The 25250-nt window shown below is 42.4% G+C and overlaps 1 protein-coding gene across 5 annotated transcripts; it reads right to left on the minus strand.

Moving 5' to 3' along the window:
• Window positions 1–2708: 2708 nt before the first annotated feature.
• Window positions 2709–23164, minus strand: LOC143475314 (protein mono-ADP-ribosyltransferase PARP14-like). 5 transcript variants are annotated; one of them, XM_076973132.1, is made up of 15 exons: window positions 22547–23145; window positions 22238–22371; window positions 20317–21831; window positions 19614–19847; window positions 19184–19408; window positions 18705–18762; window positions 18431–18574; window positions 18224–18283; window positions 17777–17953; window positions 17519–17698; window positions 16957–17309; window positions 16550–16787; window positions 16308–16444; window positions 15996–16176; window positions 14619–15769 (listed from the first exon to the last, which is right to left on the minus strand). In XM_076973132.1, the coding sequence occupies exons 1-15, from the start codon at window positions 22716–22718 to the stop codon at window positions 15483–15485; spliced, it is 4095 nt and encodes a 1364-aa protein (XP_076829247.1). In that variant the 5' UTR covers window positions 22719–23145; the 3' UTR covers window positions 14619–15482. The 5 variants fall into 5 exon arrangements, 2 of the variants coding, with proteins under 2 accessions (XP_076829247.1, XP_076829248.1); XR_013120994.1 differs by lacking the exons at window positions 14619–15769; window positions 15996–16176; window positions 16308–16444; window positions 16550–16787; window positions 16957–17309 and adding exons at window positions 2709–4701; window positions 6724–6880; window positions 6995–7141; window positions 7565–7926 and having other exon boundaries at window positions 22547–23164; XR_013120993.1 differs by lacking the exons at window positions 14619–15769; window positions 15996–16176; window positions 16308–16444; window positions 16550–16787; window positions 16957–17309 and adding exons at window positions 2710–4701; window positions 6724–6880; window positions 7005–7141; window positions 7565–7926 and having other exon boundaries at window positions 22547–23163.
• Window positions 23165–25250: the final 2086 nt, after the last annotated feature.

Below are 25250 nucleotides of genomic sequence, written 5' to 3' on the forward strand. Positions count from 1 at the left end.
GATCCAGTCTTGTGGTCTGTGGCTGCAGTGCCTAAGCCTTGAGCAGTTCTTGATTTGTACATCACTTCTGCTTTAGATTGTCACGGCCGTATCTCCTGAAGGCACTCGGTGCAGCACGCTCCAGTGCAGCTGTCCAGGATCAAGCCACACTTGTAGGCTGTTGCAATTTCCTCAGTCCCTGGGGTTCGTACAAGGTCTTCGTTGAGAATGCAACATTGTGAAATGCTGTGTGCATCCATAAGCAATATGCAAAGTTAAGATTTCTGAATCACACACTTATGTTTTCATTGTCTCAGGTTTCATTGTGCAGGATGATATAGAGATATTTTCACCTTTTTCACCAAATGCATTTCTCCAACTGTGGGCCGTTTTTTTCATTGGGTAATATGCTATAATATTAGTTGATAGCATACTTTCTTTTCAAATGTTGTGGTGTATGTACCTTGACAAAACACTTTCACCATGTTTATAATACCTGAAACTTTCCAGCTATTTGCATGCTATCAGACATGACCAAGTAGAAAAACATAGGGGTGTCTGTCACAAGTTATACATGTACACACTAAACTCTCAACTTCAGCTTGTTCCGTATGTCCATCTGATCACACTTATCAGTGAACTTATCACTTAATCACTTTTGTTTTATTTCTTGCCCAGTATTTGTTCTTTTACTCATTTTGTGGAATTGTCTTTTTTTACTTTGCTTGATTTGCTTGTTTTAAAACATTTATGCACATCACTTTCCTCCATCTTCTGCTGTGATTCTTGATTCTCTTACAAGATTCTCTTAAGCCTTAGCAAATAGATATTTTCCAAGCATTTGACTTTTCATTTGACTACTCTCTGGGATGACAAGAACTTGGAACTTGAAACAAGAACTTGTTGTTCAAGAGCAACTGGGTCTGGAGGCAAATTCCCCAAAGCAGTTCACCACCTGTTAAGATTCTCTTTCTGCAACACAGACACGTTTTCGGTGCTGCACTGTTCTCTCTGATCAATACCATATGCTCACACCACATTTCTATTTATGTCCTTAGATGGTGTGCGTTGGTGGTGCATTGGCTACTGTTGACATCATGCCATTTGTGGTAGTGATACAAAATCTTGCAGAAGCATCATTTGCATATCCTCTGCTGGGTCCACCTGTTTGGTCATCTGTGTATACTCTGACATATCCCTAAATAAAGTGTGCATGCTTCTCTGTGTTACTGACTCCTTGTCTTTCATATGAGGAGTGATGCACCACAGAGGCCGTTAGGAGGGTCAACCAGACAAAAGATACAAGACAGTGGGACCTGAAATGCTGATTATGGGTTCCCTTGAAGTACAGTAAAACTGGACATTTTCCGTACACCATCTTCTCACACCCTCTTTGTTGTCCTGAGGTGCAAATGGTTGTGTGAGTAAGAGTTCAAAACTGCAGAGGCTGTTTCGGGGAAACTAAAACTAAAGCCTTAAATCACCCTAAGCATTCTGGCAGTTATCACGGGCTGAAATGAGCCATCCCAGGACTGAAATAATTATCTTTGCTTATTCCCACGAGTCCCTTTCTGCTTCATGAGTGATGACAGAACTGGCCAGCATCATTGATCCTTCTTGCTTGACTAGTTCTCATGAAAACATGAGGAAAACATCATTGGAGGTTGTCCAATGGCCTCTGACTATACTGTGGAAGCTTGGGCGATGTCCTCCTTCTGTCCTGATGTAGCCTCTTGACACTCCAGTGATAGGTTCACTTCTTCGTCCTACGTTTGGGAACCTGATGGGCTCACATTTCAAGTATAATGGGTTGAGGTGCTGTGGGCGGCGTGTCAGAGATATTCGTTTGGCCCTGATTTGTCACTTCCTCCTGCAGCCCTGACAACCCCCCTGCACATGGGTGACACAGACGACCGTCCTCATGGTTCGGGGAGGATCCATGAGATAAAAGTCCATAAGCTCTCTCCTGGGAGTCCTTCAGAGGCCTGCTGCTTGCCATCCTTAGTCCCGTTTCCGTCCCCCGAACCCCAAAGAAAGCCAAGTACCCGTCGCTGCAGAATCAAAAGTCCAGGGGGTGGAGCTGGATCAGCGTTCTGTGACGCTGGGCGGCGACAGACGGACGAGACACAGAATCCGTGTTCGCGACAGACGTCACGCTTTACTCCACTCACTGATATTGCGCAATAGCATCCGTTGAACAGCAAAACACACACAGCAACATGTAGACATAGACAACGACGAGCACAAGACACTGCGCGAACGCACATTAAATAGACAGACCACATCAACCCCACGTGATGACGAGACGAGCCACAGGTGAGAAGGACAATGACAAGACGCACCCGCACCCACGGAGATACACTGACGCAGACGAATAGACGCAGACAACGTTAACACACGCCCCAAAGAAAGGGTTCGGGAACCGTAGCGTGACAACCGCTCGTCTTCTAACATCAGTTTTTACCATCACTTACTTAGACACCTAGACTAGATAAACTTAACAGTGGTTGTTCGTGCAAACAGAAATAGTCAGATTTAGTATAATCACCAAAAGAAACTAGTTACTAGCATTAGCGAGATGAAAGTTGGTTTATTATTAACCTACTTCACATTTGTGATTGTTCACAAATGAATGGCATGTGAGTAAATAAGAATAGCAATTTAGGACGACAACAGTGATTTGGAATGGCTGATCTGATACAACTCTGCGTAGTGCTATTACTTCAGACCAATGAAAACACGATGGTGGGAGGAGTTGGATCTAAGATCCAGCTCCACCCCCTGGACTTTTGCTTCTGCAGCGACGGGTATCTCAAGAAAGTTGGAAGTTCACCTCTCCCTCATCCACATCACCACCACCAGCCATTATGAGCATCTGAGTACACACTGGGGGTTCCAGGCTTACAGCTTCATTAGCGCAGACCTGACTGCCCTTGCCCAGAGACTTGTTATTAATCTTTGCAGCAAAAAGGTGCATTAGACTACAAAAGTAACAAGATGCATGAAGATGTTGAGTGCCAGACATCTCATGATCAGGATGAAAATGACCATTAAAACTTTAAATTCGTCACCCTTCCCGAAAAAATAAAATACAAAAAATTATCATCTGTATTTCCGTTCATCATTTGACAAATAAAAGAGTGATCCAAGTAAATCAGACATAAGAGAATAAGAATAGAAACCTCTCTAAATAATTTTATTACAGCCTGTTTTGGGGCAATACTGGAATTGTCAATATACACTTGCAATGATTAATGAGAGAAAATGATAGCCTTATTATTGTACTAGTTATTACTATTAACATATTAATAATATTAATATTCAGAATCAGAAAATATTACTGTCATACATTGTACAAGTACAAGGTACGAAATGTCATTCCCTGGGGCCCATTGTTAAAGCACCAGGAGACCAGAGCAGTCGCTACGTCTAAGATGTGCCGCAGCTCTGCAGGGTGGGGGGGGGGGGAAACATAGAGAGATAAAAACTAGGAGACAAAAAAATATGACCACAGATTATTCTCTCAACAGGACAACAGTCTGTGTGCATGCAAAAAATCCCCATAGCACATACAAGCATTGACACACAAACAGTCAAGCAGAGAGAGGTCTGATTCATTCAGATATGGAGGGGTTTTTTTCAGTTTTTGTGTCAAAGTTCACAGTGGAAGGCGAGAACCATCTCTGACAGTCTCTGTGTGGGGGAAGGAAACCAAGACAACAACCTTCTCAGAGAATTTAGTTTGGGCACCAATGCAGATAAGCAGGAACGAGGAATTTAGCAAGGAGTCCGTCCTTATGAGCACACGGAACCCCTCTTAAGTCCGCGGTCTCCCAACTGATCCAATTTTACACGTAGAGCATTGATACCATCCACGATAGACTCCAAGCTTTTACTAACAGTCACCGTCTGCGTTCCAACACCTCTACCCATCGCATTAATCATGTTGGGAAATTTTCGTGGCCGTTCAATAACTGACCCCACTCTTAATTTCCCGATGCACCAGGGCAACGCCTAGTCCAATCAGCAGAAACCCAGCGATCAAAGTTCCAAATAAGAACACGTCCTCAACATCGTCCAGGGAGAGAGGCGCAAGACACAAACTACGCCATGTCCCCCATGAGTCAAACACATATCCAGATAAGAACGTTCTGTCTAGACATGTGGGTTCTCCCGCACCATGACTCCTTGTGGAAAAAATTGTGTCAATTGTGTTGCGAGACCACCTGATCAAATCCATTTTCTTTGTTGAAATTCGAAGAGCAGTGTCAGGGTACTGAGACCAGACAGAGAAGCTAAGCGATAACAAGGGAAGGGAGTGCAGGAGCAAGAGAAAGTGCGACCGCATCTTGTGAAAGCCGGAAGAAATATTAGTACTCATAATCATAATACTATGATTATGCATTATAATGCATTAATTACTACTACTACTACTACTATTAATAATAATAATAATAATAATAATAATACTAATAATGATGATGATGGCGATGACTAATGACATGGCAACAGTCTCTGGAACTTGTCCTGTGTGGGAGGGAAGCGTGACAGGTGTCAAATGTCCTGTCCTCAGTGTGACTGAACCTGTGACTCCAGTGAGGCTAGACAGCAGGACATTCACCTGAATGTGATGCGTCCCGTCTGCGGTGGGAACGGAGTAGGTGGGATTGGCAGAGTAGCTCGCGTCCACAGCGAAGTACGTTCCAACACCATATAGTGTTGCTGCAAAGTGTGAATAGAGGGATGAAAGTTACTTATTAATGAATTATTAATTAATTATCAATTGCTACTTACTGAATTACAGAAGTGTGTTCCCATGACAAATCAACATATATATATATATATATATATATATATATATATATATATATATATATATATATATATATATATATATATATATATATATATATATATATATATATATATATATATATATATATATATATATATATATATATATATATATATATATATATATATATATATACAGTTGTGATCAAATTTATTCAACCCCCAATGCTGCGAAGGGTTTTATGAAATTCAGTGCACATTTGTAATTGTGTTCATAATGAAATCTTACAAGGACTTGTTAAAGAACTAAATGCAACTAAGATAGCATCAATTTTTTTTTGTCATAAAGTATTAAATGGCCTTTTTGTGATTTCTTCATTGACACAATTATTCAACCCCTTTACGACTACCACTCCTAAGAACAGAGGTTCATTCCAGTGTTTTCCATCAGGTATTGAAAATATCTGTGGATGTCAACGAGCAGCAATCAAGCATGATAAGCACCAATTAGGCAGATTTAAAAGGACTGTGATACTCAGCTCCTTCTAGACATCTACTGGTGTGTTTCCAAGCATGGTGAAGGCAAGAGAATGGTCCCAGAAGACAAGAGAAGAGGTTATTGCTCTTCACAAGAATGGCAATGGATATAAAAAGATTGCGAAGTTGTTAAATATTCCAAGAGACACTATCGGAAGTATCATTCGCAAGTTCAAGTTAAAGGGCACAGTGGAAACGTTACCTGGTCGTGGCAGAAAGAAGATCCTGACCGCGACTGCTGTGCGCTACCTGAAGCGTAATGTGGAGAAAAATCCCTGCGTGACTGCTAAGGAACTGAAAAAAGACCTGTCAGATGCGGGCACTGAAGTTTCAGCTCAGACAATAAGGCGCGCACTGCATAACGAAGACCTCCATGCCAGAACGCCCAGACGCACCCCCTTGCTGACTCCAAAGAACAAGAAAAGTCGACTGCAGTATGCCAAAAGTCATGTGGACAAGCCACAAAGGTTTTGGAACAGTGTACTGTGGTCAGATGAAACTAAATTAGAACCGTTTGGGACAATGGACCAGCGCTATGTTTGGAGAAGGAAGAACCAGGCTTATGAACAAAAGAACACCTTGCCTACTGTGAAGCATGGCGGGGGGTCAATTATGCTTTGGGGCTGTTTTGCTTCTAATGGTACAGGAAAGCTTCAACGTGTGCAGGGTACCATGAATTCCCTTCAGTACCAGGAGATCTTGGAGGAAAATGTGATGGAGTCAGTCACAAACCTGCGGCTTGGGAGACGTTGGACCTTCCAACAGGACAATGATCCGAAGCACACATCCAAGTCCACTAGAGCATGGTTGAACATGAAAGGCTGGAACATTCTAGAGTGGCCATCGCAATCACCAGACTTAAATCCAATTGAGAACCTCTGGTGGGACCTAAAGAAGGCAGTTGCAGTGCGCAAGCCTAAGAATGTGACTGAACTGGAGGCTTTTGCCCATGAAGAATGGGCTAAGATACCCATAGGTCGCTGCAAGACACTTGTGTCAAGCTATGCTTCACGCTTGAAAGCTGTCATAACTGGAAAAGGATGTTGTACTAAGTACTAAAAAATAATGTCACTAGGGGGTTGAATAAAACTGATAATGATGTGAGCACAGTAAAGACATTTGTGGTTATTCCATCATAAATATTATGTTATGTTTGTCTAATTTATAAGTGCCTCTTTGATATAATTGTAAATAAGATGACTGAAATGATCAAAATCAATGTCAAACTGGCCAAAACACTTTATTTCAGTGGGGGTTGAATAAATTTGATCACAACTATATATATATATATATATATATATATATATTTGTCTCTCTCAAATTTATCTCTGTATTGAAATGTATGTGCAACTTCAACCAAAATCACGCTATTAACTAATCAACAAACACATAAGCCTCTACTATTTTGCCCACCGAAACTGCGGTTAAAGTTTGTGTTCTGTATAGATGAGCAGGCAACATCTGTGGTTCCATGGTACAGGATCCGCTCTCCTGCTCCCCCTAGTGGCCCGTTCTTATCCTGCAACTGCAGCTTACGAACTTCATAAGCTTAATTTTGAACGCGCTAGATCTGAGGAAACACATTTTTTTCATATTAATGTATTGCCCACTTTCTTTTATGTTTGATTCTACATACTGGGCCCCTCATGAATTCGTGATGTATCAGTCATTAGTCCACACTCACGACAGCACACCTTTAGCACTGCTTTAGAGACCGTTTTCTTGAAGCCCCTTTTCACTCTTCTGTATTCAGCAGAGCTGGAGTGCAGAGGGATCAACTTCACTGTCTCCCCTGACCCCATACTGTCCCAGTACAAGGGAAAAGAAAAATCTGACACACAAAAAGACACCATTATTGTTTCATGAGTAGATATGAGTAGTTTCAAGACATCAGCAGTTCCTTTATATTTAGTGTCTTATTCTGATTTACTGAACTGAGTGTCTTGCACCTGAAAGGTTCACCAGTTGCTTTAACTTGGTCACTTGTCTGGACTGGACCATGGTGGCCTCCATCTTGGTCAGACTTATTGTCCACCTCTGCCCCCGTGCGTTCATCCGTTACCCCCCCCCCCCCCCCCCCACGCTCTGACTAACTAATGTTTTAAATGTAATGATTAATGTTATACTCGCCTGACCTAACATTTTGAATAAAAAAATTAAAATATATAAATAATAAAGTAATAAATGTATTTTTTTTCACAACTGGCCAAAACACTACTCTTAATTACACCAGTTGGTTCCTACCATTTCATACCTGCCTAACAAAAGCTCCTTGGATCAGTCGGATCATCTCATTCACCCTTTTTGTGTCTGGGTTACACTGTCTTGTCTCAAAACCCAAGGAAGGTGCACAGTTGATTATATGGTCCACATCAGCTGCTGTGAGATGTTTGAGCTCATCAGTGGAGAATGAATGAGAGGAGCACTGGCCCTCGTAAGCCTGATGGAGACTTACACAGGCATCTGAGATATCGTTTGCAGTTAAGCCCACAATAAGAAATTCAGCCATGGTCTGTTGGACTGGCAGGGACTGAACAAGAGAGCTAAGTGCTAGGGACAAAGGTGGAGTTTGGCGCCCTCTACTGGCTGTGATGAGAGGCGTGAGTCGTGCAGGAGAGAAGAACGACAGAAATAGTTAGTCTCACCTGAGAGTTCATGAATTGCATTCTGTATGTGCAAACACTGTCAGGAATAATATATTCAACCTGATCATTGTATGTTTAAACAGAATATAAATTTTGTTGCATTAACAAAACGCTTTGATTTAAATATTGTGATAACAGCCGCACTTTTTGCTGCACCTGTGACCCTACACGTGTTTCAACCAGTTTGAACCAGTACTGACCGGCACAGATGGCCGTCACGCTCACATGTAAACACACATCTATGTCTTTAGCGAGCTGTCTGATGATCCCTGCGTTCTTGTCACCGCACACGTGCATGATGACCTTACAGGGGAAAGCTCCTGGCTGGGTGATGAAGATCTCTCCTCTGATAACTCGAGCTAGATTAAGAGACATACTTAAAAATTTGAGAATTTTTTATGGTACATACTGCAGTACAAATGCACACGGAACACAATCAAATAAATATCTGACTTGCAGTGTCTGGAAGCATATATAGACTTTTGGAGTCACCCAAGATGATCAATTTAGTGCATTTTATTGAAATCACAGGCTTGGCATGTCCTGTCAAACCTTAATCCAAGTTCTCTCAATGCATATATGTATTGAACCTGATATAGGTCCAGTCTAGGGCACCAATGATATTGGGGAACACTGTAACCAAAAATAGTGAGAATCTAATTGTGACTGATCAAATAAAGAATGAATGGTTGAAAGCTGAAATTGTTGTTACGAGCCATCTTGTAAACAAGATGTGGGTGTGCAGGCCCATAGCCAGCATTGTGATGGGGGGGATCTTTTTCCCCCAAAAGTGGAGTGAGGGGGTGGGGGGGGGGATTTATGTCTTATATGTTTCCTCTATGCTGCGCCTATAGCGATCGATCGCCAGTGGTTGGCGCCAGAGCGAACTATAATCCTGTACCTGTCCTGTAGACCTGTTCGCAATTTGGTGTTGGGGGAATTTCTCACTTGAACTGAGTTAGTGGGTCCCTAGACATGAAAAATCACTGAGGTGCTCGTCCGCCATAGTGCCACGAATTCCGCAATGGTCAAATTAAATATGGCCGCCATCAGCTATGATAAAAATCCAACTTTTTTGTTTCTGAATGTATATAGACATATAATACCTCCATTTAGACTAATTATGGTATGGGGAATTCATTTCTGATATTGTTATGACCATACTGGATGATTTTAACCTTGAATGGTCATGGTCAAGGTTCTTTTCCTATTCTGAAGTATCGTAAAATACATGCACATGTAAAGTGGACATGTAAACTGGAACTTACACGTGGCTACTATAGAGGATTCTATGCCAATCTTTGCAGAATGTGACTGCATAAACTACCTTCGTCATGGCTCATGGTGTCTTGAACAAATCAAGGTGCTAGTTCACAGATCCTGAGCTCTACCGGCGCTTCTCGATAGGCCAGTGGGTTGTGCAGGATCGCCCTGGCTGGTTCTGTGCTGTGGGAGGTGACATGAAGGTTGAGCAGACCATTCAGCGAATGTCAAAGGGTCCTGGAGGTCACTACGTAGTAGGAGCCACACACAATGCAAATGCTGTATCAGAGTTTGAACTCTTGTTCCACGAGATTGGGATGATCACTGATGTCCTCAACTTTCTCACCAACAACACTTTGAAACAGACAGAATGCCATCTTCAGCATGCACTGAGCACCACTCGCCGCCTTATATTCAACCAAAATGTTTCAAAGCTGCTGGACTTTGTGCTAGAGCGGCAAAATCCCTACTCATTGACAGTCAATGTGCCTGTTCCACTGCACAATCTGCTCACCAAGCAGGCTGCTGACCGAGTTGTCGCTTCTCGCTTGCTCAACTGTCTCCAAAATGGGAAGCATGTCTACTGCTCCTATAGACAGGAGAGGTTAGTTGAGAAGACCAAGAAAATTAGCACTACTGTATCAAAGAGAAAACTACCTCAGTTCAATGAACAAACACAGAAAACCCCAACAATCAGTATGAAGGAACATAAGTCAGTTTCATCCAAAGACATGGCTGAGGCACATAGAAGCATGGACATTGCTAAAGAGCGGGGTAAGAGTATCCGGGAGATACTTTCTCATGATGTGCTTTCAGCATCTCCCCTGTTTGATGGTGACCTTCCAGTTCATGTCAACAAGTCAAAACTTGTCAGTGAGATTGAGCCTAAACTTGATCTCACCCAGTGGATTTCTGGATCAACTTATTCCACTCATGTTGTTGTAGACTTCATGTCGAAGATGCGTCAGATGCCTCTAGCACAATTTCGTACTTTAGGTGCGGTCATCAATGCCATCATCAGCTCAACATCATCTCTCTGCAAAGAGCCAGAGTTCATCCATCTTGTTCTAGATTCCTACATCGAGATGTCCCTAAAGGAAGGGGAGCGCATGCGGCGTACATACTCAACAACAGGCATTGACATCATTGGCATGAACAAACACACCCCCATCCCTCAGCAACTTGACAAGTTCTGGGCATCTGAGGAGAACAAGCGGAATCTCCAACTATTAGCTAGGGATATGGTGTGCAATCGAGCCAGTGGCAATGCTACTGTAATTGTGAGTTCTGTTGTCATTGATGATGAGGTGCTACCAGCAAAGGCAACTGGTGGGGAAGAGATCCCAGACCTCTTGAACTGGATTGAAGAAGCTGATGCCAGGTTGCTGGTGCATGTTGAGTGAGCTATACGTGTGAAGCAGTGTGAGAGAGTTATCATAGTCTCCAATGACACAGACACCTTTGCACTGCTTCTCCGCTACAGCCCATACTTCCAAAAACTTGGGATGAAGGAGATCTGGCAGCAGTATAGTCTTCTAATTGGATGCTCTAAACAGTCCACAAAGAAGCTACAACTTGTACAAAATGCCGCAGCTAGAGTCCTAACCAAGGCTAGGAAATTCGATCATATTACTCCCACTCTCGCCGCACTACACTGGCTGCCGATTAAATATCGCATTGAATTTAAAGTTCTCCTGTTAACCTATAAGGCGTTAAATGGTCTTGCCCCACAATATCTGAGTGAACTCATTGATTACTACAACCCATCTCGCCCTTTGCGCTCCCAAAATGCTGGATTTCTCCTAGTTCCAAAAATTAGTAAAACTACAGCCGGAGGCAGAGCTTTCTCTTTTAAAGCCCCTCAATTATGGAATAGCCTTCCAGCTCCAATCCGAGATTCTGACACAGTTCCAATCTTTAAATCTAGACTTAAGACTCACCTGTTTAGTCAAGCCTTCAGCTAAAATTCCCCTTGTAAGGTGTAGGGGCTTGGGGGCCCCCAGACATTGAGATTTCTGTTGATCTGAGATGTTGATGCTGTCATCCAGCTGTGTCTTGGCATCACTCTATTTGTGACTATGACTTGACTGGAAAGCAATGTCTCAGTGAGCCCTCATGCCTGTAGTCACCTCTGAACCCCTCCCTTTAGTTATGCTGCTATAGATTAGTCTGCCGGAGCCACATGCTGATCACTGGCACGTGAGCTACGTACATTTAAATCAATGGTGGTTTAAATTTATGTCCACTCAGTCTGTATTATCTATCTTCTTGCATGGCTCTACCCAAGACGATTGGATACTGGTACCTGCAGGCACCTGGGGGATGGTCTGGCTGCCGGTGGATGTGCTGATACCGGGGTTCACCTGGGGAGTAACACTGCAGTCGGAGCCTACAATACCAGCATCACTGCTCCGACACGGAATGAAAGCCTGGCATTCATCAACAGACATTTACAGTGACAATATCAAAACCCAGAACTTTCAATTCTACCTTTTACCTAGTCTGATTGTGTGAATTGTGTGTGACTTCTGTATTTGTGTGTTAACGGGCCGCCCAATGGAGGATGGGTTCCCTTTTGAGTCTTGGTTCTCCCGAGGTTTCTTCCTATTTCCCACCATCATAGGGAGTTTTTCCTCGCCACTGTCGCCTTTGGCTTGCTCATTAGGGTTCTGGACCCATAGTATTGTTAACCTTGTAAACCCTGTAAAGCTGCTTTGCGACAACTTGAGTTGTTAAAAGCGCTATACAAATAAACTTTGATTTGATTTGATTTGAGTATGGCACTGGTGAGAGGCTTCAAATGCTTCCACTCCATCAAGCAGTCTCTCGTCTTGGAGCATCACTGTCAAAGACAGTGATTAAAGCTCATATCCTGACTGGAGATGACTGTATGAGCAAGGTGGGGACTAAACATGCTGCTATGGCTTCTGATCCAGTCCAGTACTTGGCCAACTTTGGAGAAGCAGATACCTTGACAGAGCAAGATGCAGCTTTGGCTGAGGAGTACTTGGTGCGTGTCTGGGCTGGGGTCCGATCAACTACAACAGCTAAGACATTTGATGACTTCAGGGTAGAAATCTACACCAGTGGAAGTGCTGGAATTGATGTTCTCCCTCCCACAAGTAGTGTGATCAGAGGCCACATCCAACGAGGGGCTTTTCTGGTTTATACGGCATGCAACTTGCTTGCAGCAGCCAAGGACACCAAAGTAAGACAAGAGCCAACGGAACATGGATGGAAGGAGCACTTTGGCACACTCCTGCCATCAAAATGTCCAAAGCTCTTACCACCAAGTCTGCTCACAGTATGCAAGTGTGCAGGCAAATGTGACAATCGCCGATGTAGCTGTTGTTCTGCTGGAGTTTCATGCACCGTATTCTGCCATGGAAAAATGGAAAAATCATTTTGTAAAAACCCATCCCACTAATATGCATGCACACATACAGAAATCACACTACATGGTGCACTTTTAGTTAATTTAATGTAATTTGTATCACTTTTTTGCTACATAGTTTTATTTGCACCCAGCTGTTTTATTTTATATCAATAGTTCAAAGGGGATGTTTAAAATGTTTTTTCTCTTCATGACTTGTATATATTTGTATTATTGAAAAAAATATTAAATGTCAGATTTATTAGACTTAGACTTGCATCTGGTTTTTATTCTTTATAATGGACAAGTTGTGGGTAAGGTCTTCAGAATAGGAAAGTGACATTGACCATGACCTTTTAATGTCAAAATCACCCAATATGGTCAAAACAATATCAGAAATGAATTCCCCATCCCATAATTAGTCTAAATGGAGGTATTAAATGTCTATATACATTCAGAAACAAAAAAGTTGAATTTTTATCATAGCCGATGGCGGCCATATTTAATTTGACCATTGCGGAATTCGTGGCACTATGGTGGACGAGCACCTCAGTGATTTTTCATGTCTAGGGACCCACTAACTCAGTTCAAGTGAGAAATTCCCCCAACACCAAATTGCGAACAGGACTATAGGCCAGGTACTGGATTACAACCCGCGGCTCTAGAGCCGCATGCGGCTCTTTGGCGCTGCCCTAGCGGCTCCCTGGAGCTTTTTCAAAAATGTTTGAAAATGTAAAAAGATGGGGGAGAGAAATATATTTTTTGTTTTAATATAGTTTTTGTAGGATACAAACATGACACCAACATTCCTAACGTTTTCCAATGCTGTAAGAATGTGTAGAATAAATGAAACTAAATTTCAACATTTATGTCAACGAAGATTTGCGTCGTAGCCTGCGACACACGTTTCTATTAGCAGGGCAGGATGAGGCAGGTGGCTGTTGGAAACAAACCGGCGGCGAGCTTGAAGACGTCACTCGCCAGAAAGCTCAACTTGGCCAAAGCCACAAATGGAGCGAAATTGAAAGCCTCCCAACACCCAAGAAACTTGTCTATGACACATGAATGCTCTTCCTGACAATTATTGGAACATGAAGACATGCATTTGGAGTATTATCCATCTTTGGATCAACATGCCTGTGCGAACAGATATTTTCAAACATGAACTACATCAAATCAAAATATCGCACCCGCCTCACAGACGAGAGTTTGCAGTCCTGCGTCAAGATTAAAGTTACATCTTACATGCCCGATGTTGAGAAGCTGACCAGTGATGTCCGAAAACAGAAGTCACATTAAACGGGTTGTTTAGTGCCCAAATAAGGGGCATGTTATGCACGTTCCATTTTGTTGTTTTGTCGAATCGTAAAAATAAAAATGACATCAAAAATCAAATTTATTTATAAGGGTTGCCAACTCTCACGTATTGAGCGTGAGACACACGCATTTGACTGTCTTCACACGCTCACACGCCACACATCCGATTTCTCACGCCGAAAAAAAATCTAGTTTATTTACCTCTGATCCACATATATGATTCAATGAGTTACTAGTTCGCTCTGGCGCCAACCACTGGATATCAACCGATCGCGATATAATACTTAATTTATGTCCATTATACACCCCGCCCGGTAACAATTTACGTTCGCCACCCCCTCCAGGTTCAAATCTCACTCCAAGTGATCTTTAAAAGTTGGCAACCCTGATTTATTAAATTTCTTTAATTTCATCAATTCAATGAAACATAATTCATTAATATTGTAATGAAGTTAAACTTGAGGCGGCATCCTACAACAGAGCAGTCACGTGGTGCGTTGTTCTCTACAGAACACACTGCAGGGAGAATAAACATTTAATCATGAATGCTCATTACGTATTTGTAGCTTAGTCATTTTGATGGTAGGCTAATATAGATACATACAGCATGTGTTGCCTTCATTATAAGGCTTATATAAGGCTTTTAATTTTTTGCGGCTCCAGACATATTTGTTTTTTGTTTTTTTGGTCCAATATGGCTCTTTCAACATTTTGGGTTGCCGACCCCTGTTATAGGGAGTTTAAAATCCTTGAACATAACCAAAGGATGGCAATGTGTAAAGAATGTGGGAAACAAATTAAAGACACTGGAACAACCACATCAAACTTCATAAGGCCTCTGAAAACTCACCCGGATTATCCTGGTATTGATTTGAGACTAGATTGTACTCTAGCCAAAAGTCTCACGACTTGACTTAGACTCTAGCCTAAAGACTCGTGACTTTATTTAGACTCTATCTTAGAAGACTCGTGACTTAACTTGTATTTTGCAACTTTTGAACATCTCTGTTCACCTTCTGGATGACCCAGTACTCCAGTGGATTCTGTGTCTGTGGCGTTACCCCCTCTCAAAGGTGTCTGAGACGGGTGAAGGCCACAAGCATGAAAACTGGGACAATGAGCCGGAACGTCCGGATGCAGTCTATGAAAGTCCAATAGGAGAGAGGGATCCAGAACATCCCTCAGCCTAATCCAGAATGCACTACAAATTTCTGTGCCGTCTCTGCCCATGTATGGTGTGTTCATCCATTCATTCTGCTGATTTCAACTATACAACCATAGGAATTTACAAAGCTCTTGATTAACCCTTTCAACTTGGCTATTACTGTACGGCTGTTAACCTGAGGTAAGAAAGCATATAAACCCCTAGTTTTTCTCTAGTATACAGTATATACTCTTACTATATAGTTAATGAGATGAGAGGAAATATATGGTTTATTATCAGAAACTGACTAATGACATGGCAACAGTCTCTTCGAGGAACTTGTCCTGTGTGGGAGGGAAGCGTGACAGGTGTCAAATGTCCTGTCCTCAGTGTGAACCTGTGACTCCAGTGAGGCTAGACAGCAGGACCTTCACCTGAATGTGATGAGGTAGTCTGGGTAGGCCTGGCTGTCATGGAACACCACAAACATGGAAGGGTTCTGCATGTTGTCTACCACACTGTCGAAGCAGTTACTGGGGTCCTGTGGTGAGCGTGGGGGTGGATTCTTCATGCCCTTATGCCCCAGTGTGTAGCAACCCGTGAGGACCAGGGCAACAAACATGAGCTGCGTCCCGTCTGCGGTGGGAACGGAGTAGGTGGGATTGGCAGAGTAGCTCGCGTCCACAGCGAAGTACGTTCCAACACCATATAGTGTTGCTGCAAAGTGTGAATAGAGGGATGAAAATTAATTATTAATTAATTATTAATTAATTATTAAATGCTACTAACTGAATTAAAGAAGTCCATTCACATGACAAATCAACATATAATTTTTGTAGTCATATCTCTCAAATTTATTTCTATATTGAAATGTATGTGCAAATTCAAACAACTTCAACCAAAATCAAGCTATTAACCAATCAACAAACACATAAGTCTCTACCATTTTGCCCAGCGAAACTGCGGTTAAAGTTTGTGTTCTGTATAGATGAGCAGGCAGCATCTGTGGTTCCATGGTAGAGGATCCGCTCTCCTGCTCCCCCTAGTGGCCCGTTCTTATCCTGCAACTGCAGCTTACGAACTTCATAAGCCTGGCGGAGACGTACATTTTGAACGCGCTCGATCTGAGGAAACAAAAATGTTATTTTTTTCATATTAATGAATTGCCCACTTTCTTCTATGTTTGATTCTACATACTGGGCTTGTCATGAGTTCGTGATGTATCAGTAATTAATCCACACTCACGACAGCACACCTTTAGCACTGCTTTAGAGACCGTGTTCTTGAAGCCCTGTTTCACTCTTCTGTATTCAGCAGAGCTGGAGTGCAGAGGGATCAACTTCACTGTCTCCCCTGACCCCATACTGTCCCAGTACAGGGGAAAAGAAAAATCTGACACACAGAAAAGACACCATTATTGTTTCATTTAATCAAGACACGAGTAGTTCCTTTATATTTAGTGTCTTATTCTGATTAACTGAACTGAGCATCTTGCACCTGAAAGGTTCACCAGTCGTTTTAACTTGGTCACTTGTCTGGACTGGACCATGGTGGCCTCCATCTTGGTCAGACTGACTGTCCACCTCTGCCCCCGTGCATCCATCACCCCTCCCCCAACGCTCTGGCTCTCCAGCTGATGATGGGCCTCTCTGGGCAGCCTCTCCCAGTCACCCCGTGATCCCAGAATGCACCAGTTGACACTCGAAAAAACACTGTCCTTCTCTTTCTCCTTCACCTACAGTGAGTACATTTAAAACAACCACAGATCAATGTTATGATCGCCTGACCTAACATTTAGAATATAAAAATTTAAATATATAAATAATAAATTAATAAATGTATTTTTTCACAACTGGCCAAAACATTACTGTTTATTACACATGTTGGTTCCTCCCATTTCATACCTGCCTAACAAGAGCTCCTTGGATCAGTCGGATCATCTCATTCACCCCTTTCGTCAATCCACTGACTTCCAAAGTGTCTGGGTTACACTGTCTTGTCTCAATACCCAAGGAAGGTGCACAGTTGGTTATATGGTCCACATCAGCTGCTGTGAGATGTTTGAGCTCATCAGTGGAGAATGAATGAGAGGAGCACTGGCCCTCGTAAGCCTGATGGAGACTTACACAGGCATCTGACATATCGTTTTCAGTTAAGCCCACAATAAGAAATTCAGCCATGGTCTGTTGGACTGGCAGGGACTGAACAAGAGAACTAAGTGCTAGGGAAAAAAGTGGAGTTTGGCGCCCTCTACTGGCTATGATGAAAGGTGTGAGTTGTACAGGGGAGAAGAAAGACAGAAATGGTTAGTCTCACCTACGAGTTCATGAATTGCATTCTGTATATGCAAACACTGTCAGGAATAATATATTCAACCTGATCATTGTATGTTTAAACAGAATATAAATTTTGTTGGATTAACAAAATGCTTTGATTTAAATATTCAGGTAACAGCCACATTTTTACCGTCTGGCGTCTGTGTGCCAAAGATTTTCTGTGCCATTGCCTTGAATTCCAGGAAAACATGAATCTTCAGCAGAACAATGCGAATCGTTTTGAGGTGATAAAAGTTGGAGCCTACTGTAGCATCCCTCACTCCCTGCAGTATGGACTCCGCCACCACGCGGGGATCTAGGCCTCCTTTACCTGCATGACACACAGGATTATTCCCCTTCTGCACCTGTGACCCTACACGTGTTTCAACCAGTTAGAACCAGTACTGACCGGCACAGATGGCAGGAATGGCCACAGACTGATGGCCGTCACGCTCACATCTAGACACTATGTCTTTAGCGAGCTGTTTGATGATCCCTGCATTCTTGTCACCGCACACGTGCATGATGACCTTACAGGGGAAAGCTCCTGGCTGGGTGGTGAAGATCTCTCCTCTGCTAACTCGAGCTAGATCAAGAGAGGATGGGGGAAGAGATCAAACGTGTTGAACACTGCTCCAGACATAGTGTTAAGGTGAGAGACGGTGAAATACGGTGGCATTGTGGGCAAGAGAGGAGTACCGCACAACAAAGAACGCTAACAAAAAATATGATCAAACTTTGTTGGTGTTTAAAAGCCTCTATGAGCCTCTCTGAAGCTCTTACTAAGTTTAATACAAGCAGGCTGAACCATAAATGCTTTAGAAACTACAGCTTGAGTGTTTCGGTCCTTTCTCACCTCCTGTTAGGTCTGTTTTGACTTGTTGCCCAGCAACAGTTAGGATATCAGTGCACACATCTAAAAACAAAAAATGCATTTCATAATGCAGAAATATAATTCTCATTTATCTAGTAAAACACAAATATTCAACATGGCACATGACTATACATATTTTAGTATTGTAAAATGAAATGTATAAAATTGCTGTTTTGTATAAGACTGCACCTGTCTGCAAGTCAATGAAGTCTGTAGTGTTTACAATGACGTCGGTTGATTCATTGCTGATGTCACCAAGCACCAAACAGAGCCGACATCTTCCCAGTGTGATGGTGACTTCATCAGTTTCAGAGCTTAGAGACTGAAAGACAGCTGTGGCAGCCAATGAAATTAGTCCCGAGGTAAATGTTTGAATAGGGTCTGGTAAATTTAGCCACACATTCACTGGTGTGGACATTGTGGCTACTATCACAGTGGATTATTTCTGCACATCTACAGTTACCTTGTCCTGTGGGGTCCACCAATTGTGCACTCAGCCCTGTGCTGACTTCATGGAAGATCTAACAAAAAGTCCATAGTGAAAATTGGACATGGTGAGATTGTTGCTTGTTTAGTTGTGCTTTGAGGTTTGTTTTACAGGTAATGTTTACTGACTTGTGTATTGTCAATATATATTTTTGTCTTTGTTTGGAGTTCTATGGGGGACTGTCATTTTCTTTTGCTTTTTCTACCTTATTTTTCGATCACATAGATAGGGATGAACTACTTTCATTTCATTTTCTTTCGAGAGACGTTAGTGCATAGTGGCGTTAATTCATTAGTTTGTTGTGTTGGTGTACTTGCACCCTGACATCATACTCCTGTCTGTTGTTAGTTGTGTTGGAGTAAAGGACTAAATGACCACAGTTCTTAAAACAAATATTGTAACAAATACGTGTAATGTGCTCATGCTCAGTGCACATGTGTATAACTGGACATTACCCTTTCTGAATCTGGAGTCTGTGGCAATATGGCAATGCGTATTGTACTGAGAGAACCAGTGGATCCTGCTCGGCCAAACATGCCAATGATCTTCGTTAGGATATCAGTGGCAACGTGCACAGGCACTGACAGAGGCGATCCCGGTCCGATTACTGGCATGGCAACCGAGCCCCAACCCTGCTGCTCACAGAGTGCCAGTACACGCTCCAGTCCGCAACGCAGCGCCTGTGAAAGACCAGTAAGAAACCAGGCAGAACACCGCAGCTGAAAACCTTACAATGCACCACTGATGCGCGCCAACCTGCAGAATTCCCCTGTTCAGTTCATGTTCAGACTACAATTACAGTCTTATTTTCATCCATTATTCTCAGCTGTGTTCATTTGTGGTTAATCCATAAGACCACAATATTCCTCAGGAAGATCCTCTCACCTTATCACTGGTGTTTCCGGCTCCGTTCCAAGGCACACACTCGATGAAAAACACCTTTCTGCAGCCCAGAGGCGCGCCGTCCAGCTGCACCACGTCTCCTGGAGTAATCTTGCACTTTCCTCTTGCAGCATCAAAGCTGCTCTTCAGTTGCTGGCCTGCTTTAGTCAACATGCACTTCCCCACGCTGGTTGAGGTCAGGGATGTGTTCAACATGGGGGCGACCAACACATCAACCTGTTCCAACACGAATTTGCACTGTTATGTTTGTCTGGGAGTACGGAATGTCACAAAGGAGACTAGATAAACCCCATGGTGTTTGGAATGGTGAAAATGAGCACAGCTACTTCCATAGCTTCTATGAACTATCAGAGAACATGGTGAACTTCATGGCTGCATGCTTATTATGGTCCTACAACTTGCTTGATGGTGTCTTTATTGTCCTTTAACAAAAGGTGTCAGATGCAGCAATTGTTTAACATGTGGTAATGACTTCTGAACTAATTACAATTTTTACATCCAAATGTGGCATTTAAATGCATTAGGCAGCTTTTTAGATAAAAAGGACGTTTATAGTCAGTGGAGCCATAATAGAACTAAACTGATTTCCTGAAAAGATTATTTCACATATTCTAATGTTGGCATTGAGATGAAAAATAAATGTGGTTAATGAGTAGTTAATATGAAAATGAGTTTTTCGCTTTACCTGCTGGTCTTCTACTCCTCCAAAAACAATTTCAAGGGCCAATGAAGATCCTGTAGGCATGTCTTCAGGGCTGGACCCAGTAGTGGGCAGGTCAGCGACACTAGACCCTGCTCTGTTTCTGCCTACTGGGGCAGGATGTTGGACATTACTTTTGAACAGTATTACAACCTGAAATGAATTTTGCAACAGTGCTAGGGTGTTAGCGCCTTCCTCTTGAAAGAACTGCAGAGCGCCTGGTCCGTTTACTGTCATTCTTTTCCATATAAGACAACTAATGACAGAATGCAGGTTTTCCTTCAGGTCCTTTACTTGACAGCGTGGCCCTGACAGGTGGATGCACGGGTCAGGTGAGCATGTAGCCTGCAGCTTCACGTTTGTTGCTTTCACACCAACAAGTCTCAGAATTTCAGAGAATGTGTCCACCATTTCTGGTAAAGGTAGTTGCAAGGAGTCGCTGAAATCCACATGGTTCTGCTTGTATTCCTGAATGATCTCCTTTAGCTTTGAAACCTCCGTCCTGTAACCCACCAGTAGCACTTCTGTTCTGGGGTCATAATTTGTCCCTGACTTGTATCTGACATCCAGTTGAGGACCTCCTTGATTAGCTCGCTGTACGGCTTGGTTCAAAGTTTCCTTCAGTGTCTCTACTCCTGGAGACTTGGCTTCGGTTGGCTCCAATAGAAGCGTCTCCACACACAGGTCCCTCTCCACTACTGCTGCAGCCTGCTGCAGGGCACCTGTGGACAGGCTCCGCAGGACCAGGTCAGAACCTGTGGCCTCCAGGAAAACCGGACTGTGCAGATTCAGCTGGACATGTGTTTGCAACCTCTGTGCAGTATCGCTCGATGCCAGGAAGGATGTAAGGGCGCAATGCAGGTTGATCCTTCTCTCTTGAATCTGATTGGCCAGCTCCCAAAGCTTTGCCTCTGCAGCCTGAACCTGCTCTTGAAGACCCTTCAGGATCACAGAACCAGGTCTTTCCTGCACAATTGAAATCCTTGGAAATCTCAACTTTGTCTCCTGCTCAAACTGCTCTTTCACAAGGGCATATTTGATCTCAGACATGGGACACTCTTTACACGCTTGCTGCTGCATATTCAAGGTGTCTAAAACATTCATGAACCTCTCCACCTCTTTACTCTCTCCGACAATCACAACAAATCCTTCTTCCTTATATACTGAAACATGTTTGATGGATAGAAACGTTTGCGGCTGCAGGAGCCTTATTATTTCAAGCTCCGTCACAAAATGGACACAATAGTTCTCCTGCAATTCCAAAAATACCTTTTCCACCTTTGCTTCCCACTTCTGCTTATCAAGATCGTCACCTTTGTCAGATGTCGTGTCCTTCATTACCACTACCTTCCCAGAATCAGGGTCTAGTTTGAAGGTGCAGGACAGCAAGGACAGATGTTTCTCCAAGCCTGACCCAGCGCTCGGACAGTCTTTTAGATAGCGCAGTAGGTAGGGGTCAAGTCTTAAAACCTTTTCCACTTGATTATCACCAGAGGCCATCTGAAAGATATAGTAAATTAATGAAAAATCTATTCTGTCTTTCATCTTTTTATCATTTACACGCTCACTCCGCACAAGGGCCTGCAAATTAAGGACGGCCCCCTTGCCTCCCCCTCACGTCAAATTTATCTTAAGTAGATGAAGAGAAACATACAAACATCTATTTGTTTATTCTTAAGCCAAAAAGGGATGGAGAACAACTCAGGTGCAGCTGTTAGGTTGTTCAGGGTGGAGGGCCCTTATCAAAAGTTTGCTTAGAGTCCCAGAGATGCGATTTCCATGCATTTTTAGGGAGATGTTTTGTATATATTGCTCCAGCCTAGGTTGCAGTAAACTCACTGGGTAATAGATTAAATGAAGCCTCCACCCATCCTGCCACATTCCTGATGAATATTGTGTCTCTTACCTTTTGAACAGCTGAGGAATGTGGGAGTTCTTTTTTATCCTCTCTGATGTCATTACAACTCAGCAAGATGTGGAGGTTTCCTCGTCCAGGCAGAGAGACGACATGATCAGTTTTGTGTAAAACGCTTTCCTGGGCTTTAATTGCAATATATATATTTATAGAAATTCAGTCACAGTTTAGACCAGTCTGACAGATTCATCTAAGTAATGTCAGCATAGAACATCACAATAACAACTAAATATCGAAACTATTGATTACTAAGGGATCATAAAAAGTACATAATTTTTTGATAACTTAGTTTTCACACACCTGTTTGTTCCAAGAAGGCAATTTTATAAGCGTTCTCTCCCAGTTTCTCCACTTCTCCACACTCTCCTCCTCCGGACTGTCGTGTGATCTGGAAGTACTTTCGGATCTTTTTCATTTCTCCATCTGTGAGGTTGTTTGCTTCAAAAAACACGACGTGCTTGTAGTTCGACATATTAATTTTGCTCTTTGGGGTGTCGCCTTGCCAAATTTACCTCAAATGGTCTCGAGCTCAACAGCGATTGTTTATTGCGTGTATTCCGCTGCAAACACGAAAACCGGTTAGGCTACGACAGTAAATACTTTCGTTTTCTACTGACCTTGTTACCGCTAGCCTATACTGTAACACGTCTCTGTAACCTGTACTACTAATACCTATACTACTAATACTAGCCTATACTGTAACACGTCTCTGTAACCTGTACTACTAATACCTATACTACAAATACTAGCCTATATTGAAACACGAGCAGTTTTTTTCCAGCAGTAGAAAATGCTGTAACTACTAATAGTTGCATTATTTCCAGTCAAGTTTTCTAGTGTTTGTGGTCGTGCAGATAAAGGACACAGCATCTTTACATCGTCAGTAACTAAGTTACACAGCACAGCGTTGTTGTTGTTGTTGTCCAACCACACACCGATGTCTCTAATCAAGTGCTAATAACGCTAGCGCACTTATCATTCTTTAAATCTTGATGACATTATAAAACACTAGTCATGTTATTCTAATTGATAAAATCATATTAATAGAATTTCTTGCATCCAGGCAGGCTATAAGATTATATGAATCTGTTAACACTGCAAGAACTAATATGGAATATGGAAAACCAAATTATAATAAATGACATTTGAAATTTAAAATGTTTCCACACTTTTTTCTTTTGCACCATTTGACTCTTTCCTGTGAGGCTGTTGAGCTGTATGAAGGCAGTGCGGAGGGAGAGAGGCTTGTGCGGTTGAGGGGAGCCCTTATTTACCCTTGCAACGGGTGAACAGGAAACTGAACCACACAGCGATGCAGAGATGGTAGCATTGAGACAGCAGTAATGTCTCTGTTCTGAGCAGAGAGCAGTCAGTACAAACTATGGGTGGAAAGAACCTGTGGGCTTCAATAGAGGCGGACATAAAATGGGGACTTGTTGTGTGTGTGTGTGTGTGTGTGTGTGTGTGTGTGTGTGTGTCGGGAGTGGTTTAAGATTATTTGGTTGATTGTTGACTGTATGTGACAATTCTACACACAAAAAAATGTAAAGTCACATTTTTGTAAATATTAATTTTATTCTCATATTCTTCAGAGTAGACAACAATCACCACAATAAGAAAAAATGTATCATAATTATTGTTGGTATTATTTAAAATTGTATATTGTATATGTACACACACACACACACACTGCACTGTTTAGGTAAAGCAAGGTGATGGTGGGTTCATGTTTCCTGCATTACCGTCAGGAACAGTGCAGTTAGAGCTGTCTGCAGACATAACGTCTTATGGACGTGCAGATCAAGTCTATATTGCGTCCGTCGGTCCAAGACCAATTCTGGACTTCTACTCGACGTGCAAACTAGGTCCGTTATTTGGACGTCTAACTATGACCCCACTTGGACGTCGAAATGCAGTTAAACACTTGAACGTCGGAATTTCAACGTCACGGAGACGTCTAAAGCCCCCCGCGTTGCTCGCCTTGTGCGGACGCTTGAGACAGAATTCTCTGCCTCTTGAGCCTGTGAGACATTTATCTAAAGCTAGTTGCTCGCCGTGTGCGGACGCTTGAGACAAAATTCTCTGCCTCTTGTGCCTGTGAGACATTTATCTAGTGTTTGATATTTTCTGGCACGCGTGCCCGAAATCTCACCGTGTGCGCTCGGCTGAGCAATTTGGCTCAGCAACTTTTCGTCATCAACCAATTGGATGCTCGCTTGGCGTCACATGACACTTCGGCGTTTACGCCGTTAACGGCCATCACTAATCAAAAGTAAAGAAAGAAGTTGAACACGTTAGATAAATGTCTCACAGGCACAAGAGGCAGAGAATTTTGTCTCAAGCGTCCGCACACGGCGAGCAACTAGCAACACAGCTAGTTGTGTGCGGGGGGCTTAGGAAGGGTACAGAAATGTACATTATACATAATATTTGTTTTTTTTATATTAATGAACATTTCTAAATGTTGAGTAAAGCGGTATGAGAAAACTTGTCTTTTGGGCGATAAACACTTTTGCTCGACTCCGTCAACCTAAAACTCCATGTAACCTCAATGGTGCAGCCTGTGAACTGTAATAAATCCATATTATTATACATGTAAAAATGTATGTATTATCAAAATATTGTAATTTATGTATAACTATTAATGCATGATGTTAAATACAATCAATTGACTATGATACAAAAGTGAGCCTACATAAAAAGCTCGAGCGAGTTGCCTCGCGCATTTAGAGGAGTTTAAATTACAAAGAAATCCGTTACTTTTTACAGTTATTTACTGGCGATTTCAAGGTAACATTAGGTATTTAACAAACCTCAAAATGTTAACCTAAAATGTTTATATGTTGTAGTAACAGATCAATAGATATAATCACATTACCTTGTACTTTTGTGATGGATTTTTGTAAGGTTTGTTACGTTTTAACGTTAGCCAAAAGGCTAGCTAGCTACTCACGTATTGGATGGAATTTACCACAGACATTACTACTTTTATAAGTTGGCGTTT

Source organism: Brachyhypopomus gauderio, chromosome 14, assembly GCF_052324685.1.
Source record: "Brachyhypopomus gauderio isolate BG-103 chromosome 14, BGAUD_0.2, whole genome shotgun sequence".
Lineage (NCBI taxonomy): Eukaryota > Metazoa > Chordata > Actinopteri > Gymnotiformes > Hypopomidae > Brachyhypopomus > Brachyhypopomus gauderio.

What these genes read in the sequence shown, in the direction of transcription:
- LOC143475314 (XM_076973132.1), bottom strand. Translation starts at nt 22,718, where the DNA reads ATGTCGAACTACAAGCACGTCGTGTTTTTTGAAGCAAACAACCTCACA. An exon ending in ATTCCTCAGCTGTTCAAAAG is followed by an intron (nt 21,832 to 22,237) that starts GTAAGAGACACA and finishes TATATCTTTCAG; the next exon opens with ATGGCCTCTGGTGATAATCA. An exon ending in GGTGGACCCCACAGGACAAG is followed by an intron (nt 18,575 to 18,704) that starts GTAACTGTAGAT and finishes TGGCTGCCACAG; the next exon opens with CTGTCTTTCAGTCTCTAAGC.